The sequence below is a fragment of the Zootermopsis nevadensis genome, unplaced genomic scaffold, assembly GCF_977971745.1.
Source record: "Zootermopsis nevadensis isolate Lab colony 2312 unplaced genomic scaffold, Znev_1.0 Znev_ptg000010l, whole genome shotgun sequence".
NCBI lineage: Eukaryota > Metazoa > Arthropoda > Insecta > Blattodea > Termopsidae > Zootermopsis > Zootermopsis nevadensis.
Genome location: NW_028259142.1, coordinates 16127933 through 16149668, shown reverse-complemented (window position 1 = coordinate 16149668; position 21736 = coordinate 16127933). Strand labels below are relative to the sequence as shown.

Below are 21736 nucleotides of genomic sequence, written 5' to 3'. Positions count from 1 at the left end.
AAAGAAGTGTCATATATTTCTCATTGTGATTGCGCATTGACTTCTGTTTATTTAGCATTTGCCGACTTCGAATCTGTGTGCAGACACTGAACGCTGAATCGTACCGCCACTGTTCGAAAATTGTAAGCATGTCATCATTGGGTTTCATATTCGGTCACGTTCTAAGCAGCCTGACACCACACAATGATGACGTAATCTGTTCAACCGGGTGTTTGAAAGCACGGATTGTCATCACTAAGGGGAAATTAAACCATGATGACTTTCATTAGGCGTCTTTCATGAAAAACGAGTGAACAAACTTGGGCCCGCAGGCCACTTCATCCGTAATCCCTTCTTTGCGATTCAGAATACCTTATTGGTCTCTCTGTAACGAAAAACATTTGAGATAAAAATTGTAATATTAAATCCGATCTATATTTTATTTCATGTACGTTAGGATAGCATTAGACGTATTAACATCATTAATATAATAATAATAATAATAATAATAATAATGAGACTGCTATTATTAATCTATGTATCTTGACATTTGTGATTTTATCTGTGAATTAGGGAAATTGCCATGTTCCCTGGGCACAGAGGGCACGAACGGCTTAGTGTAACGCACACTTCAAGTGAAATAAAGTTTTGTAATACGCATTGCAACCGTAAACGTGTAGTTCCTGTACATTATGACATCCAGATGTCTTGCAATGGATTTCCGATTTCCCGGACTCCTATCACGAGACCCTTGTCATGCAATAACTTTTCGCTTCCATATTTTAGTGTAGCCTATTTTAATTTATTGATACCAAAACACAGTGAACTGTTTATCGTGATTCGTAAGTGTTCAGTGTTCTCCCATACCTCCTATTGTTATTGCTGTTAATCTTATCAACGTCAATCATTCTGTCGTTTCTGCAATGTGGGCAGAAACTTCTAACAAAAAGAAAAAATGGAGCGCTGTTTCTTCTAAATTATCTTCGGACATTTAAAGTAACTGAAATGATAAGTAAATTCTTAGCATTCTTTGTTCACGAAATACAATGGAGGCCACACCACAAAACAAATGAATATTAACTCACTTCGACAATGATACTCGTAACTTGATTACTATAGGAATGAGTTTCAGGTATGATGTAGAATTTAACAGCTTCTGTGTGAGAGGCACGACGAGAGAAAATTAATTAATAAATTATTTAATTGTTATATGCAAGTATTTATTAGTGTTTTTGTTATAGGCTCCTTTCTGTTGATAAGCACTTTAATGAAGTGATTGATTTAAATTATTATTACCTTTATTTTTCTTAGTTTTTGTCATCGCTGTTGTAACCACGTCATGCAGAGATTTATCTAAAAAAAACTTTTTTAAGCACTGTCCGAGTAATTCCCCTTTCAATGTTATGTATCTTTAATCTTCAAAGTCCTTCAAGATGCCGAGTTGGGCGTAACCTCCCACACGTTACTGACCTAACATTACAAGGTGAACCTGCACACATCACTAGTTTACTCATTACATAATCTCCTTAAGGGATCACGTACTTTATTCATTCAATGTGGGTTTTTTCCTGGCGAGAACACTTCTTGCTTTCTATGTTGTCAATTGATGAAATGGGACAAGAAATTAGAAATAACGGAATGCCGATAAGAATATTATTTTAACAAGAGAACAGAAGTGGGTGGTAGTATTCCTGAGCGAAAAATTCTGTTGGTAGCCCGGGAAGGGTTGCAATGAAAAGAAAATGTGAAACACGACACATCATCACGCAGGGCTCGACCCGCTGTAACGTTGCCACTAAATTACTTGTTATCACTTGTCCTCATCAGTCAATATTTGTTGTCCATCACAAACATGGCGAAACCATATAACGGACATGGGTTTTGGACATTTTCTGTCGTGGGTCGAGGGGTGGGGAGGACAGTAGCTAGTAGCGCACTACAAATCCTCTTGCCCTGAGGGCCATGATCTCCCCAACTTGAAATTGATGATCGATTTTAGTTTAGCTGGCGGCACTGTGCAGGTTTCTAACCCCGTCTGCAATTCCGAGTCCACTGGAACACCTGCAAAACGGACGAAATGGAGAATTTTGTGAAGTTCAAGGAGTGAACTGAAGAAGTTCCAACTTCACGCAGACCAGTGCACTCTACTCATTAGCGCTTCCAGTTCAAGTGGATTCAAGGATGCAGTTGGGGTACCCCTCCATTTCCTTATTTATTTTGCGAAATTTAAGTCAGAAAATCTGAAGGGAAGAAACCACTCGGCAGACGAACGCGTTCATGGGATGATGATATTAAAATAGATTTTAAAGAAAGTGCGTGAGGTTACGGACTCTCTCTAACCAACTGTACACAACACAGTCCTTGAGAAACCTGTAGTTAATCAGCTGGTGAAGACATACGCCGATCTTATGAAACCCAAAGGTTTGTTTTCGTGTTGACAACAGACCACGATTGGCAACTTTCTTGAACCAGTTGAATCCAGTCCACACTTTTACTCGTATATCTAAAACGTTGTTCTTCCCATTACCATGTAAGATTTGATGATGTCATGGCTTTGAAGATGTTCATCGTTGTCTTTTGGTTTGTGAAGCCGTGTACACTACTGGTAAGTGGTTGCTAACCACACGACGTCAAAACCTAGAAGACTGCAACCGACTTACTTCTTTTAGCTGGGCAGTTCTTGAACAATCTGTAAGCACTACACTCATTAGTAGAGGATTACAGTGAAGTCGTAACGGTCTTGGCTGTACATTTAAGGTCCCTCGGAGTTCAGTTTGGCAGCGTTCAAGTTTCTCCTCTTCAATAGTACAAATAAGTAAGGTTCAGCCGTCGTATGAATTTTTACGAGGTGAAGCACACAGACATACCATATCTACAGTAGGAAGGTGAACAAACCATTCAGTAACCCACTATCAGCTCATCACAAACTCCTTTGAATTTCACAAGTAGAAATCACGAATAATCTATCCGATTTATCGTTCAGCCGTAGGGTATTATTAACTCATACTTCCGAATCACAGAATGCAAAATGCTTCCTAAAATATTATGTAGGCCAGACTTGGCGCTGATTAAAGAAATAGTACACGTTTCCAGTGATAATCACACGAAACCAATAAGTACAAAATGCAGTGTTCTTTACTGTTAAAAAGCAAGTGGTACGTATATTTACCATCGCGTTTTAAAGGGTTATTGAAACTACTTAATATTTTATGACGATGAGAAGTAAATCATGCAGAACCTCACTGTGTGTGTGTTGATCTTGTACAACGTGAACCGAAAACAACAAACCAAAATGTGCACGATAATATTTTAGATCCCAAGGCCGACATATTAATGTAAGCAGGGAATTTCAACACGGCCCTATATTCTACAGAATGGATCATGGGCCCCGTCATCGATTTTACAGCCCACATGAACTTATTTTGCGATTTATTTATCGACTTTCTTGTGATTTATTTCAGGCGGCAGGACTCGAGCTCAAGGAAAACTTAGGGACAGGCGCCGCGACGTGGCCTTACCCGTCGGTCTACCACCCTTACGACGCCGCTGCCTTTGCCGGATATCCATTCAATGGGTAAGTTACAGACACATTCATTGATTGCCACGTCAGAAATAAGTTTGTACCGCTTTGTGTTTACCATCCATTCAGGAAGATGACTGCCTCGAGGGATGTTGAGCTGTAAAGCCTGGTAGACCTTCATCGACGTTTCAAAAGTCCTTACTGCATACATCATCAAGGCGATCGAGAGACGGAATGTCCCAGATAGTAATCTTCATTCTTGCCGTAATGCCACCTTGAAATCTTACCCAGGCTTCCTACTAACCGTTCTGCCAACTACAGACCGTGGGTCTTTAAGAACGATAATTGGAGGTCGTTGTATGGATTAAGATTCGATTAAAAATGCAACACTGTCGAATGTCAACGGATGTAAGGACAGGGAATCGCGGAGGTAAATAAAAGCATCAGGACGATCTGCATATCCTCGCCGGAGGACGGACCCTCAGCTACTGTGGATCGGACGCAGTACGAGGTCCCCGCGGTCTGGAACCACACATTATCGGAGAATCTCTGGCCGCTAAATAATATACGAGATCTAACGGATTCTAGGGTGCAGGAAAGCAGTTTAGTGTTACCACAGACTTGCCACATAGCGCCATGGGGTTCAGAGACAAAGTCTGATAGATGAAGGGGAATGTCATACACCAGCGTTTTCAGCATTCTTTTGTTTAATGCTAATACCATTTGTTACATTTCCTGCCAAATGTCTTATATTCACAGGTTATAAGGAGACGTTTAAGCTGAATGAGAATTATTTGCTTTTCTCTAACATTTATTTTATGTTTTATAACAAAATGTCTCATTAACAGTCAAATTTCTCGTCAGTTGTCTGATTTCACATGCTCTTAAAGGGACTGGGAAACTGAATCTTAAGTTTCTACCTTACCGCAACGTTTAAAATAAATCTGCTTAGGAGATTACAATGTTTTCTAGCAAATCTTGTTACCACACAGTTGTTTAGAATTTACGTCAAATGTAGTGACTTCATAAACTGGACTCGGACTTACTCTAGAGCGCTTTCAGAACGTTGTATGTGAGCGTAGTCTTTATATAGTAACATACTTTCTTAACAGAATCAGAATAATTACACACAAAAGTCATTTGACTGATAAGTAGCTTATGGAACGTGGTGTTTTCAAGTGGGTATATTATATATCGTATTACGACATGCGGGAACAATCAGTTACTTAAATGATGACTGAACTCTGCATAGGTAGGTGTTGGTGACTTTGTATTGTGTACGACGCTTCAGAGCCATATATGAGCAACTTCCTCTGTGAATTGCAGGTGTTGAGACAGTGTCATCGGCCTTCATACTCTCGTCAACGGATGAAACTTCTGTTAATATTTTCTCTGATGTAATAACTTGACGCGTAGCGGAAACGAATTATTTGCAATCACCTTTTAAGCTTACATGGACTTCATGGCTGAAGATAATCACCGATAACCAAGGCTTTGCATGTTGTATAGACACAGTCAATGCAAAACGATTATTAGTCGTTTGCTGAAGTCGAATATAAACCACGTGTTCATAATGATAATGAGCTTTTCCGCTTTTCTAATAATCCAGTAGATGTGAATTTCTTTGCACTAAAAGTTTAAAATGGGTATTTCATGTAAACTTCCTGGCTGAACGTTTATCTCAACTTAAAAATACTTTATGAATTTTAATTTATGCTTATCGAACCCTATTCTGAAGTTGACAGGAGAAACTAATTTTGATAAATAATATAAATGACTTCAACACGAACGTTATTTTGGGTATTTTATTATGGGTTTAAAAATTTTCCAGTCCCGTTGTTGTGAAGAATGCGGTAGACAGACAAGCTGGCAGGCAGGCATGGGCCCGTGTGGTGTACGTTAATGCTATATAGCACGAAGAACACAAAAAAACCCTAAAAAGTGCATGAACTTTATTTGTGTAATTTGAAAATATTAATGTGACAAAGGTAGAGAAGAAGGAACCATAATGAATATATTGAGAAATTTTAATAGAAAGTTGCCAACTGAAACATACATTCAGGTACACAGAATGTGTGGTGTAGGAAATATTCATAACAAAATAAAATGATAAATATTAACGATATTTTAGAAAGTAGGACTACAAGTAATAAGTAATATGTTAATATTTAAATCATGAAACGCAATATATTGAGATGGTCTAGGTCTGTATTTAGAAACACAGCTAATAAACTGACAGGTATTAGGTAGTGAAAACGTAAAAAGTTAAACTGAAAATAGATTACTAAAAATTTAAAAGAGAAAAGGAAAAAAATCAATAGCGTTTTAATTGACTACAGAAAAAATACGAGAGTTAAGCAGGGAAGAAAGGAAAACTGAATATTTGGACAAACGAAAAGATAATCATTGTTTGATGTCGTATAAGGCATAATGCTGAAGTTAATTAGGGAAAAATTGTAAACAACGCTGATTAAGATTAGTTGCTGAGCAGTCATGAAAGAAGCAAGGTGACTCTTGACTGTGTGAAATGGTAAACGAATTTTCTATCCTATCCATTAATTAATTGTAAAATTTTAAGAGAATATATGATTCTTCCTATGGAATCCTATTAAAGGGCTGCGTGTTTGTCCGACTTCCCCTCTAATTAAATTACGTACACTAATCGACTGATTTACGTGAAAGTTGGTATTATCGTGTCATTGGAAACCGCATCAGCCTACCTAGATACTTTATAACTCCAAGTAATCAATAATACATAGTATGGCAGAGTGAATTTATGAGGTCGGAACAACACTAGCGCCATTCAATGTATCACGGTGATAGAAATGTGAAAAAGATGGAATTATAACAGCTGTTAACTTTTTTTAGGAAAATGGAATATACGATAACTAGATAGCAGTAGCGCGAAATATATCGGTGCGTGGACAACGCCCAATTAATCATCATAACTTGACGTTTTAGATTTGTATTCTGACATGTTATAATCATGGTTCTCTGAATGTCTGTGACTGGTTGATTCATTATAAGAATACACATACAATCTAAAAGTTCAAGTTGGCGATGTAAAAAGTTTCGGATCTCACGTGATTCGATTATGTTGGAAAACGGAAAATATTACAGCTGAGGATAGCCGTCATCGTAAGTGTTGCGCCATTTATAGTCTGATAGAATTTACCGACGTTTCAGAGGCGCTTACTACCTCCATTATCAGTTTGATGAGAGCCTCTGAAACGTCGGTAAACTGCTACCAGACTACACGGAGCAACATCCCAGTAAATGCCGTAGCGAGAAGCTGAAATCTCACCGGAAACGTTTTAAGTGAACAGAGTATCCGATGACTGTTAATTGTCTATTCCGAAACTTAGATATATTGCTGGGAAATAAAAGAAGACGATTACGCGCACAATAACAATATGGTTTGACAAATCAGAACTTCCAATTAATTTTTAACGGGTTCTAATTCTAAAGAATATACATTCAGGACATGGCTTTTCACGATATTCTGCCCCATTTAAATGTAAGAAAGCAACGCTAGCTCGTTCAAGGTACCCACCTACTTTTATATATCGTCGGTATCAACTGAATGCGCAGTTGTGAATTTGGTACAGTCAATAAACATGGGTACAGAGTAGCTGGAGACTCATGTGGAAGCTAGGAGCGAAGTTATTTAGATGTAACAGAAAATTCTCGTTGAAATAGATGCCTCCCGCGCACTACCGTGAGGTCAAGACTAAAACACTGGACTGTACTGTCTTTTGTGTTTCTCCTGTCTTGCGATGTGTGACGGGGATCTCTGGTGTGTAAACCTGACACTCCTAGATAACAGGATGCCATTAATCTACTATACAACTAATTATGGGAACGGGGTGTCAATATGTGTGTTGGTGAACTGATGATGAAATTATTGCTCACCCATTTCTTCCCTTCCGGGCACAAAGAAATGTAGAGAGAGGCACAAATATCACCCATCTCGTCACTTTAAAATGTAATTAAAAGGCGATACGTCATAGTGAAGTATCCTTCAGTGGAAATGTTTCTCTCTCAAGCCTTTCTGTCATACTGCGAGACAAATCTACCCTTGTCACTCAGTATGGTATCACATGTGCATTCACTGCCACCCCATCAAGACAGTTTCCACCCCCCGAAATGTCTTTCATGATTGTGAAGCCACGTAGTTGAAAATTAGGCGCGGTACATTTTTTTTTGTCCGTTAAAGCAGTTGGCAGTTGGTGGGCCTCACTAACGCATTCCTGTTCACTGTCTACAAGAGCAGGGACTACGAATCTTGCAGGAGTCCGTCGCATGTTTAGATTTTGCATCGAAATATTTGTTATGAGTAGCACCTCATTTGCCATCTAGCAGATGTTGATGCATCTGTTTTCAATAATACGTGACCTATAATTTGCATTATAATTTCATCCGCCTTTTTCATGGAAGGACGTCCTAAACTTTCAACGTCTTCAAAATAAGTCACTCAAACTTTTTAACTCGGAAACCACCCTTAACATTTCACTTAAGCTCACTGCTTTATCTCCAAAAACCATTGTCATAGTTTTCGTAATAGTGTATCCTAGTTTCAACCATACTTGATGGAAACACGCCCTTATTTAAAATCTATTATCTCTTTTAGAACAAGAACGAAGCACTACATACTGCTTCACTCCATGATGCATTAATTCTAAATTATACATCTCATGTTATATTAAATTAATGGAAAGGGTTCAGCATTACCACACTAAATCTCCACCCACCCACCCCCCCCACCCCCCGATTCCAATGCTGTCAGTCTGGAAAACGTTTGATCGTAGCTCGTATGTTTCTGGTAGGAGAACTTTCCTTCGAAATTTCCGTAAGACATTCCGAAGGCTGGCTGTGGCGGCTACGATGCGATTCATTGCTACGGCAACCTTTTACAATTTATTTGTAGCACGATTTGATTTGTAATACCATTTGATTAGTGATAAATTATAAGTTTTCGTTTTAAAACTTTGTGGAAATCGAAATGTAGTATAACCCGAAACGTAAGGAACACATTTACAAATTAAATGTTTTAAATTTAAACAAATGCTAACAAGAACCGAAGGACAGTAAGATCAGTTTTAATCATTTTACTGCACTGACGTACTCAGCATCAAAATGGGGAAAGAAATCTACTTGAAAACATAAAAGGAAATAAGTTAATTAGTCGCTTATACACGATTACTGACCTATATTAAAGTTTCTAACGATTTTTCCCTTTCTGTTTTTGAGATGTCATTCACCCAGTTAATCTCTACTGAAATCCCATTCTCAGACTTGTTTATGTAACAATCTACCTGAAAGCGAATTCACTGAAAACAAAATGAGCCAAAGATGCACTCAGAAAATTTTGATTGTAAACATTGTGATAATGAGGTCGACAGCGGCAAGTCCTACAGTTTTCGGTCTTGAAATTTCTGGGGTCACACATGCATAATACAAATGCTTCAATATTTAAAGTGTGCCAAAGTATAGCTTCAAAATGATATGAAACTTTTTAAAGTAAGATTAAAGATTATTAATAAAGTACTACACATTATTTACTCAAATGACTTCCATTAATAATTTCTCGAGACAGATATTAAGATATGCAACATGTATCTCATTGGAGTTGCATGAATAGGATGCCAAGGTATGATTAACGTGATGGAGAAAAATGTATGTGAACCTAGTGTTGTGGTATATCTGAGGACTGAGTGCGCTGACGTTGGAACTATTCTGACGCCTCTTCACTTGAATCTTAGTTATAAGAGCCACTGACGTTAATTGGACAGACCTGCGCAAGCCCCGATTTCATATTTGAATGTGCTACAAATTTAATGAAATATGACGTTATATGTGCAAACTAAATTAATCCAAATTGGGCAACGTCTGCAAAAGCCTCCCATAATTCCAGCTATAGTTTGTGTTTGACAATGAAACGTTCATTGAAACAACACACAGGTTCAAAACGCGAGCTACTTTCATCCATTTCCCTCTGTCTTAGACGCAATTCCACAATATCTATCTTAATGTTATAACGTTATTTAATGTCCACTATGTTCGAAACATTTTTTCTCAAACTTTCTGCAGACCTGTGCACTTATTAATCTGCCCATTTAATCATAATCCCCTGGATGCCAGTATGTTAAATCTATGCAACGTGTGTAGACTTATCAAGACGTTTCTCGCAATGTAATATTATAAATTGTACAATTTCTTCCTTCCTAAGCGTGCTGTTTTGATTTCATTATGGACATCATTTTGAGGTTAGTACTTAGACCCACCAGATCAGAACTACATCACGTCACATTTTATGTCTTGAATATTATCGCGATTAAACTAAGTGGAAAATCTGCATCATGCATCGGATATTGGATCTCATTCACACAATTTTAACAGTGCCGTGAAAGATTTTAATGAATTCTGTATGAAGTTTTGGCTAATATAGTCGTCATTCTGCATGCAGAAAATTCAAATCACAATTTTCCAGTTTGATAAGATGATAGTACCACGCCTGTACAACTCCCCTCTGCACCGTGGCAAGAGTTCAAGCCCGGGATTTGTCGACATATAATCGATATAATGTCCAACACGACTCTCGCATTTCGACCTGTTCCCTCGGCAGGGAACACCCACCCCATCTCTATATTATTCACTGTCGCCACCCCCACCGTCCGGTGCAACTTTTATCCCTGCCATCACTTCTGACATTCTGTTTTATTGTCAATTTTTATTTCTTGAAAAGGAGACTATCATTTGTCTATCTCTCGGAGATTATTATCCAATCTGACAGAGTCAGCGTACAGCCTACTCGTATTATTTAAATACGTCTCGTAAAATGCCAGTCATATGTAGAATTCTGTGATATCATTCGGAGTAATTTCACGCTGAATAGTAGGAAAGTAAATTTGCTCTAAAAAGCAAATTGAATGGTAGTTACTTTCAATAGGAGCTATTCTAAAATTTGTTCGTATGTTATTTAACGACATTTTATCGACTGAATGGATTACGTAAAGTCGAAACTAAACGGTGGTCATATATGGCGAAAAGTAAACATGAGGGTACATTTCATTATAGCGTTTGCTAAACATGCTGGGAACTGAACTGGTTACATCCAGTAAACAAATTACATATGCCTTCAAATCATGTTTGAAATCTGTGTCAATTCAACGTCTGTGTTTAAAGACTTAATTGAAATCATAAGGGGCACATTACTGCAAAAAATTATCACTTACAGTAGTTCACGTTTTCTGGTTAAGTAATTATACATAAAAGGTATGTCCAAAATTCCAGTATTTTGATGAGTTATAAGTTACTATTTTGGTATTTTTCAAAACTCTTCCGTTCAGTTGATATCGTTTGTATTGAAGATGTATAGTAATTAAGGTACAACATAAGGAATATGATGAGTAGTTTTAGCCGAAGTTTAAAGAGTGTGATAAAACCTGCAGGAATAGTGAAAGTATGAACCTAACTGTATCAGGGTCCAATAGCCGGTTTCTGTGAAGGTGCTGATGAACCACATTGAGTTTCATAGATCCTAATGGAAATAAATGTTTCTACAAGATGAATAATTACAAAATGCTCACAGGTAAGCAAGTATGAACTGAAGGAAGGTCGTGCAGGACGGACGGACTTATTAGTTCATGCAATGACAATTAAATTTGGCAACCAAAGACAATATTTTAACTTTCTTTACAGCCAATGGGAGTATCTACAAATACCTATATTTTATCTCTGATAATATCCTCATTTGTAACGTACTGTGAACAAGATGACGCTCTGTCGCAAATTATGCCGACATAAAGGAGAGATAAGTTTCAGAAGTGATTTCGGTAATCATAAAAGAAAACCTAAAGTTTATCTGTTTTGTCTGCTGCTCTCTACTCAGGAATTGCCGACTATAAGTGTGTAAGTGAAGTTACGATATAAAATCCAGAGCTTTCTTAACTGAACTAGTTCAGTCTAGATAAATATATGGCAGTACATAGTTTAAAGATGATGATCCCAAGATGAAAATATAAAAAAGTACTACAGTCTAGTCCAGAGGTGGGGAACCTACGGCCTTAAGGCCACATGTGGCCTTCTAGGTCCTTAAGTGTGGCCTTTTGACTGAATCCAAATTTTACAGAACAGATACTTTTATTTTTATTAATACATTTTTCAAGACGCCCTTAAGGTCACAAATGACGGATACTCATCTAGAGGATCAACTTAAACTGCGGACCTCCATGCTGCAACCAAACATTCAAATGCTTTCCAACAAAAAGCAGACACAACAAAGTCATTAAAAGATTATTTAACTTCAAAATTAACAAATAGTTTTCATTTTTTGAAATTATTAAGTACACAGTAGTTAGATTTTACAAAATAATCTAGTATTTTAATTTTATAATTTTAAGTATATCTAATTGAAGTTTCTTGAATGCGGCCTTATTTCATTACAGCTAAATTAATGCAGCCTTCCAACATGAAAAGGTTCCCCACCCCTGGTCTAGTCAATATACAGTCTAAAATATATAAAAGACATTTTTGGTACAATTACTAGTTAAAATTATTTGGACAAACGTCTAGTCTAGCATTTAAGCGAGAAAAACAAATTCATTGACCAATTATCTGAATTCTTCTGTTTGAATGTAGTGCACATTTGATGAAATTTAACGCTGTATATGCAGACTATAACAATACAAATTGGTCAACGTGTGCAAAAGGTCTCGGATAATTGCAGTATCCCAGCACGTAATCGATTACAATTCTGGTGTAGGTTCAAGCTTGTAGCCTCATATATTAGTTTACTGACAGCATCTACCAATATTGTTAGCTTCATTGGTTGGTTGCAGATTTTGAGCCTAATGGTATATTAATGAATGCGTGTGTCATTATAAACATTGATGTGGTAATGATGTTAAGAGAATTTGTGCCGAATGTAATTATATTTGTGATATTTTTGTTTACTGATTAAGATTTTCGCGTCATTTTGATGGGCAATTTACTAGTAAGATAAAGAAATTATTTTACAAAGTAACAAAAAATCTGTGAAAACATGAAATGAAACGTACTACAAACTACATCCAAACCAGGCCCTGTATATTATACACAGATTGAAACGTTTTAAAATGTGATGGAGAATAGCGATAATGAACAGGCACGACAATCTTCATGGGAACGAAAATTGTAGTTTCAAACTTCTCGCAGTCCCTTTAAAGTTTTGAAAATACAGACTTTCTCTGAAGCAGAATTTAGTAAATTAATATTAACTGTACTTAGCTGCAAGGCGAGAAATAGTCTTGGCGAGTTTCACGAATACACCCTTCAATTGGGAGAATGAATTCATCATGTAATTAATTATCCATTTCTTAAACCATCATCTCGTCTACCCCCCGAATCAATGAACATATAATTATATAAACCTTCATTATTTTCATGTATTTTCTTGGGCACTCTCGTTCGTAACATTTCACCCCTGAGAAACAGAGAAAGTTAGCTACTAGGAACATGAATTGTTATATGGATGTTCGGAATGCTTATATCCAAACTTCTAGTGAAGTCCTTTACTTCTTCTGATTAGAGAAGTCCCTATGACGCCATTTTGCGTATGTTACTTCAATTGTTCCGAGAACCGATAATGGCTGATAACAGAATCTGACATCAGCAATAATTGAAAGAATACTTCAATAAGCATGATTATTACCAAAAAAAAGAGAACGTGCTGAAAATTAACTGTTGTTTAACAATTGTTCCAGGACTGATAAAAACTTAATAGAATTCTGAAACAAGGTGTGTATTAATAATGACTTCGAAGTTACTTTACAACTCCCCCATCAAAAAGCATTAGTTTGTTAGTTATTTATAACTCGTGAGTAACCCTATTTTTAAAATTTCCCATTCATCGATGACCTGCCCCTACGTTGCCATAACAACAGAATGAGAGAATGCAGCCAGAATAATGATCACCCGTAAGCAATTGAAAACATTTTTACAGTGGCATATAGCCAAAGCCGCGCCGCCCTATGGGTGCAACGGGTGCATCGCACCCGGGCGGCAACTTGCTAAGGGCGCGCAGAATTTTGAAGCATTGCATTTGAGTGCCGAAAATCAGGGGCGGCGCCAGAGGGTAGCAAAGTATGCAATTGCCTACTGGAGCCGTGGTTGAAGGGGCGCTTAAAGGAAGTGGAATCTATCCGTAATAGAACTTGGTAATCTGAAAAAAAAATTTAGTACTTATATATAGGGGCGGCAGACTGTGATCGCACCTGGGCAGCAGACCTGCAATAGCTTTCTCATTATTCAGTTAAGACTGACAAATAAATTGTTAAACTTGGTAATTACTTTCGAGTACATCCCATCACCTTGCAAAGCCATTTACATTTACCCTGTTCTATACGGGCGAAGTTATTTGGGAAGAAAATAATGAAATGAAAACATTAATAAATTTTGTTATTGGTCTAGTATTTTCAAGGCAGATAAGACGGACGAAGCCTAAAACATGCGCATGCCTCAACCGTCTCATATTCTTAGATCGGCATACCGTGCTTTGCATTACGAATATCCCACTAAGACAAGAACGAAAGAACCGCTTTCTGGTGGGCTTACCGATCTCACATCTCCCCCTTCCCCTGATATCACAGGTATAATCACTGAGGCAGTACAGGCCTTGGGAACTTCATATGACAATACATTTATTAAGATTTGGTCTATTTTACTCCGATAACATTGGTTAGTGTTTGGAACACACCCATCTACGTGGCAACCATACGAAATATTTTCGTTTTCATGATGACGCTTCTGGACCTTAAATTTTTTAAGTGTAGAGACGGTTTGTCGAAGGAGAATGCAAGACCGAGGAAGTTGTTAGCAAAGGCGTTTCCCCATCTGCAGTGAGATGTAGCTTTGATTTCTAATGGGGTGAAGGCGTGGGGGAGACCATTGTTAAATGAATGGCGCATGAGAGAAAATGGCGCCGGTGGTCCTAGAAAGATCGCGACGAGTCTGAATACATTAAGAAGAGGGGAGGACAGGTGACTCGTTTTCTGTACCTTCTTTAACGTTGACCTTTCCTCCGGTTTTCATCCGTCGTGATCTTATGTAGGTCCTGTATGAGGCAGAAAATAGGAAAAAGACAAAAGACGCGGGCAAAGAGAATAAAAAGCCTACCCGACTAGTCCGGTTTGAAGTCAACATGGGCGTGATCGCGCGCTCTGTTGCAGACAAAGCAACCCTTCCGCATCCTCTCCTATCGTGTTTCTGCTCATTCGATCGTGAGTTACAATATGGCGGACATACAAGAGAACATCCCGAATGGGAAAGGTAAAGAGAAAAAGATTAAAGTAGAAATAATAAAAAAAAGAGGTGGATGGACACGCTGATAGCAGCGACTCGCGGTTGAAGAGTTCCGACAGCGCCAACAGAGTCCCCCAGCCCACTCACTCCACCACTCACCACCGAAGTGTCACCACAGCCGCAGAAAAGACGCTGCAGTGATTTCTAGAGAAGGATGGAAGAAGACAGCGGGCGACTCAGATAGAACAATCGACCTCTTCCTGCCGTGAAGCCCTCGCCCTAAGCAAGAACTTTGTCTGCACCTTGGAGCTGCCCTTGTGACAGTTCAAAGCCATCGAAATTGTCTCCCTCAGCCACTATAATGCAAAATTCTTCTTCTGTACTGTTAGAACCATTGGTCAGGTAGATGTCAATGATTATCGAAATTCTGGGATGAATGGCCAAAGTTCGATTCCCAGTAGTGAAAAATATTGCCTTCACGAAACTTCACGCATCAGTTTTCAGGATCCTTTCTCCGGAGCGATGTCTAGAAAGTATGGGGAGTCCAATGAAGTGCTCATAAACTGAACTGTCACAGTCACGGGTAAAGCGCATATCTTAGGCTCGTTGTTTGTTTTTCGCGGTCTCATAAAGAACGCCTATTAATTTTAAACGATACAGAGCACGCTTTGTAACTGCTGCCACCGATAAACTTGCGTGATGTCTTGAGTGTAACCATAAAACACGCCTTGCGGCATGATGCCAGAGCGAAGAGCATTGAAGCGAACATCACATGTTGAGGTAATAAAACTGGCTGCAATATCCACAGCAGCTAATCCGTCCTGTTTTGGGCTTAAAGTGGTCTGCAGCTTCATAAATACAGTGAATTCCAGAAACAGTCTACGTAAACCAAATACGTCCGTGGCGTTAAGAAACTGCGAACACAAGTGATATTAACTAAGAATTAAAAACCAGTTTTATTCAAGAGACTGGTAACTAATAATCGATGCCCACTCTAACAAACCCACGATGTGCAACCATTCATGTGATCATCTCGTTCCATTAATGATCCTTATGCAGGTTACATATACAGTGTTTTATGATATTTATCCAACATTCTGTGAATTATCTAAGTTAATTGGTAGAAATATAGTATTATAGGCATGCTGTCTTCCCTTTCATTTAATTAATACAAAATGTTCTGATGTGAATAACATATTTATTTGAATTTCCCCTGTAATTTAATTAAATTCTTAGGGGTTTGGCTTTCTTTCTGTCGACATTTGATGCAACACTCTCAGCAAATACAGAATTCTCCTTCTACACATGGACACCTTCACCCACAACACGAAGAAACCAATGACAGTATTGAATTCTTGCAGCCTTATCCCGTTTTTGCAGCTGACGGACTTGTTCGATCGTAATTTCAGATGATTTGTCGCTAGATGAGTACTTGTCACAGACAAACATTTCCTTTGTCCCCAAAATGTTGTTTGCAGTCATCATATGCTTCACGAACAGCAGCGAACAATTTCGATGCGAAGTAATGTTCGAGAATGAACACATGTTCTGCACGTGACTTCACCATTTTCGTATCTGGACAGATTTTGCGCAAATGACGTGATCAGGAGCCTAGTGACCTTGACTGGATTGTCACGGGGAAGTTGGAAGAGTCTACTACACGGTGGAGAACTTCTGATTTAATTTTGTGCCCTAGCAAGTAGTTGTTAATATTTTAATATTTTCCGTCAAATCACAATTTTAATAAGATAATAAAATATAAAATATTTAAAATATCATTTCACGTTCCGCATCGAATGATCGATTTACAAATTGGAATAATATTTTAAATATTTTATATTTTATTATCTTATTAAAATTGTGATTTGACGGAAAATATTAAAATATTAACCTAATTCACAATATGACGCAAATATACTACCTTACAAGTAGTTGTTGTTGGCTTGCGTTTTTAAATGGTAGACTTTTCCTTTGTTCCCTCTGATTCCTCAATAAGTTAGCAGACTGGATCGCTGGCAGCGATAATGTTCATTGCTACCTGCATCTCTGTAAGAGTTTTCAGGCCTAAATTCCTGACGAGGGAGTGATGAGAAATGTTCATACAACACTTTGGTGCAAAAGTCTGAAGCGAAAGGAAAGAGACTTCTTTCTCAATCTTCACGCAGATGGGAAGATAATATTAAAGTTGATGATCAAATAATGTGCGTAGGCGTGGGCTGGATTAAAGTGGCACAGGATACGTTTCATTGGTGTAATTTTGAGTACAGCATAAATTTTCGGTGTTTACATTAATGGCAGAGAATTCCTTTAAAATGTTCATCAACTATCACATTTTCAAGAAAGACAAGTCAGTTTGTGTGACGTCTCTGAATACACCTTCTAAACTCCTTCTTGGGGACAAATCTTAAGTGAACACAGTTTTCTGACTTCTGATGTTTGTTGCACAGAAATGAGTTTCGTGTTTTACGGTGCTCTAAACAGTCATTGTGCCAGGTATTTTATTCGGACGATTTACCTTTCAACAGCATCAGTGATAAGCAATACCAAACAAAGGTTAGTAGTCTTGCCCCGTATTCGGGAGACCGCGGTTTGAATTTTCGACCCGAACATGAGGTTTCTCGTGGATTTCCTCACGTTCAAGGTAAACGGGGTAAAGAGACATATAACAAACGACGGCCACTGCCTTAATAAAGCGTCTTTAAATAAGCATAGGAACGGCTTACAACATTTGACGTCACCGAATCACCTCGACGATTTGAATTTAACAGAAGAAAGTCGTCCTGGCATGGGAACACCCTGTTGGGTACGCTCAAGATCTTCGGGTTGTTTTGTTACACCTGCGGCGTGTACTTCAGTGGATTGAAGCGTCATCCCTGCCTCATTTCGAAAACTAATTATTTTCAGGAACCAAGCAACTCCTTACCAACCCTCGTCTTACTCTTCAGCCTGTATACTAGGCAAATCCGTGTACATGGCTGACAAAGCTGTGGCACTGCCTAATCCACTGCCTTCACATCAAAGTAACACGCACTGAAGCAATACGTAACTCCCCTTCGGCAAAATAAATCGTATCGTAACAAAATATTTCCATATTATTCCATCTGTGTTATGGTCTACCAGGTTCCAAATTTCTATCGCGAATTCCACCAAAATGCAACAATTTCTTTTATACTTATGCATGCTAAACGTCTATAAAAACAAATGTTCTTGTCACCACTGTCGTAATGATAATTGAAAGATCAGACTACTTCTTAAAATGCTGACATTCGCCATGCCTCCCTTTGCTGGAACCGGAGGCACTTCACCGTGTTCATGAGATCCCTACCTCCGACCTCACAATGAACCATTTTAATTTATTTGAGATTACATTTTTCATCTCATCTACACCTCGGCCCTCCACTTCTGTGCAGACTTCAGTAAAAACTTTGAAAGCATTTTGCATGCTAAACGTGTTTCCCATCCCACTTCCTTACATTTTATTAACATAATATCTGGTGAAGTTACAATAGAAAATGATAATGTTCTTTTGAGCTGGAATTTCAAATTTAGCATATTCTTTGCAGAACGACAGAAAATTGAATCGACACTGTTATAAAGCTGTCATGCAGCTACGCCGTTTGTTATTGCCTAAGTTGCAAAATACTCTCTTCATCTCTTGTTCTAGTCGGTGTGTGTTTTACCATTACCAGAGGGAGGAAGGAATCTCGACATTCTGTCTACGTGGCAGACCCATTTCTCTGTAGACCTGAACTTCGGTTTTAATCCTGATTCGGTCTTTATTTTGACAGGTCTTTCTCATTTCTTCGTGTATCTTCTTGCTATCCGTAAAACAGCTGTTATACTGTATTTCACCTCGACATTACTATCCTAGCGTACGTAATGTAATGTAATGCCCAGACTGCACAAGTTAGACATACCATTCCCAGGGCGTGGTACAACGTTAGACTACCTCGGGAATAAAATATAACCCATTTAAGGTCATAACTTTGCAAATAGAATGGGTTCTACATAGCCTTCTGGGAACTCCCTGATTAAACGTTGTGAGAAACAGGCAATGGAATTAATATGTCTGATCCAAATACTCAAAACTCTAACTTAACAGGTGGTTTAAGAAGCAGCTTTCAAATCGACTATAAGTGATAAAACCTTCTCCGGCGATTAAAATACTTAATATTACTCTGGTAGACACGTTGTCTTCCTACCTTAACTAAACACGTAAGAGTTCAAATACCGGTATGCATTTATAATAGTATCTGTTGTTTTGTATGGGTGTGAAACTTTGTCTCCAACCCAGAGCGTTAACGAGAACATCGTGCTAATGAGAATATTTGGACCTAGGAAGGACGTAATAAGAATAAAATGGAGAAAATTATAAAATAAGGAGCTTCATAGTTGTCGGAAAAGCTGAACGGACTAGGCCAGTTGAAATACATACGTGTTAGATATTAAAATGGATGGGTCTTAAACTACGGTGTAAAGGTGTTCTCTAGATTCAACTGGCTCAGAATAGGACCTAGTGGCGAAGTTTTGTAAACACGGTAGTGAAACTTCGTGTTACATAAAAGACTCAACTGAGTGAGCGGAAATCAGCTTCTCAGGAAAGATTTTGTTCAATAAAGTTAGGTTCTTGTAGTTTTGGTATTATGATTGCTGCTTCACGGTTTTTGTACTTGCCAGTATGTGTACATTTTCTTAGAAGAGACCTCGGTTAAAGACTGAATTTGACACTTGAGTCTACACGAACATTTCTTTGCTCAGCTTTGATTGAGTTCCTCTGGTCCAATAGACGAAAACTTTTCTTTTTTTAAGACGCTCAAATTAATTTTGTCGATTTGCTGTGTCTAGCTCTTGCCTGGCTGTCTGATCACGTCATCACGAGTGATTCCCCGGAGATCAACCACGTGGCTCGGGATTCCTCGTGCCAGGATTTCTTACGCGGAAAATTCCCACGCAGCCTGCCAATCGCTTCTGCCCCTTCCTGTCTCTCAATTTGAACTATTATTGGAATGTTTATAAAATTTCATGTGAATCCGTCCAGCCGTTCTCGCGTTGTTACATAACGGATGAAGAGGCAGATAGACACATTTTTTGTAATTTCGTTGCGAACGTGCTTAATACAGACCAGCGCGAAAGGATTAAACATGGGAGCTCTGTAAATATTTTCAAGGCCCGAATTTTTCCCGCAAGCCACGTTTCAGACTGAATGGAGGCTACAAATTTTGGAAACAAATAGATGAAGCGTAGAATTAGGCAGTTGGTGGTGGCACTCGGTGGGTTAATAAGACGCCACTTGATGAACCTCCGGTCTGTCTCTGTCTTTTGTATGGGGAAACTTGGATGATGGATGGTTGAAGGAGCTGCTTCTGCTAAGATTGTTCTAAGTTTATAGAAGAACGGGGTCCACGCAATAATGAAACCAGTTTTAGGGCTGAGAAATTACGGCAGGAACTTCACTCGGACAATGAAATATGGAAGACCTAACAAGTTTAGAGTGCCATAGGTATAATTACTGAATCTCGCAGCACGACAAACACAGCCCTAACAACATCAACAAAACGACGACGACAGTGACAACAACAACAACAGAAATTCCGAAACGGTGGCTTCGCCGCTTAAGATACGTGGTTTTCCGCAGCTCGAAAACTGACCGAGTTCGAATCCCATGTTGTGGTTTTCAGCGGTCTGTCTTGAATTACATGAAGACGTATGTGCGGTTTTGCGTGCGGAAATGTTCGGGTGGGGAATACCCACAATCTGCGCAACCGCGTGGGGGATTCCCCATGGTGATCATCCGTTATGCCATCATAACCCAACCAGACATGCTCTAGGAAGGGCAAGGGCAATTGACTCCAGAGAACTCAAAAGTCACTAGCGCCATTCGCCACGGCCGAAGATCATATTCTGGCAAACGCGCCAGAATTATTACGCCATGGGCATATTTTCTACTCCATGTTATTCTGAATCTGGTTGGACAGGCCTTGAAAATAAAAAGAAGAAGAAGAGGAGTCTAAAACTCTCTTAACAACCGCGATGGTACATTCCCCCAGTTTTCCTTTCAATGTTGATTATTACTTGCAGAAGTCTTCGTCTGTTTTTTTAGATGATAACACACGAATTCTATCGTTGAAAGGTCACGATTATTTGGCACGAACTGTTGGGACATAAATTTTTATTTCAGCGAATGCCAAATAAAAAAAAATAGATCATACCATGTTGGTCACTGCTTGTACTCGAAAGATATGCATAGCATGGGAAGGGTTAACACCGGACGGCAGCGTGTGGTCGTTATTATTACTAGTCCTACTCTGGCCCAAACTGACCCCTATTTTAAGGCCTGCCACCCCACAACAAGAACAGTGGTGAGTGCCACGGATGTTGGTTATGGTATGGCGAGGTGGCTTCTTATGGGGACCGCTATTTAAAAATCGTTAGTGGCGGGCTTCAGGCCGCAACAGTACCGCGGGAAAGCCACTCATTATCTGAGTTACAGTCCTTTGTCCCCTCACGAAGACACCCAACAGGGCTAACAACAATTTATTAGCGTCATTAAACATTTCGAAATGCGTCTCGAAACTTTTGAACATCATCATCAGATCTGCACAGTTAACTGTCACTCATTACAACAAAGGCATCATAATGGAGCTTGAAACATTTATGTAACTAAGAAAACCTTTCTAGTAAACAGAAGCGTGACATATCTGAACGTCTAAGGTTCATAGAATTCGTACTGAAAACAAAACAATTATATCTAATAAATAAAATCGTTTTAAAGAGTAATAATGTCCTGGAATATTTATTGTTAAAAGGAACCCCTGAGGATAGTGGATCGTGGGGAGTGTTTAGAAATGTACACTAAGTTTTAATAGACAGATTCAGTTATCACATCGCTTCCTGAACATGTATTTTATACGCGCAGAAGTAAAGGCAAAGAAGTTTTCCCAAGTAAATAACACATTC

At 38.6% G+C, this 21736-nt stretch overlaps 2 protein-coding genes across 2 annotated transcripts in view; one reads left to right on the top strand and one right to left on the bottom strand.

Moving 5' to 3' along the window:
* mirr (iroquois-class homeodomain protein mirror) overlaps positions 1-21736 on the top strand; it is a 78085-nt gene that overhangs the window by 43073 nt on the left and 13276 nt on the right. The window contains exon 3 of the mRNA XM_087346614.1: positions 3441-3553. Within this exon, the coding sequence (XP_087202740.1) occupies positions 3441-3553 (113 nt within the window). The remainder of the gene's footprint in view (positions 1-3440; positions 3554-21736) is intronic.
* Positions 1-21736, bottom strand: part of LOC110830296 (ankyrin repeat domain family member sosondowah) — a 369880-nt gene that overhangs the window by 335757 nt on the left and 12387 nt on the right. The gene's annotated exons all lie outside the window — the stretch shown is intronic.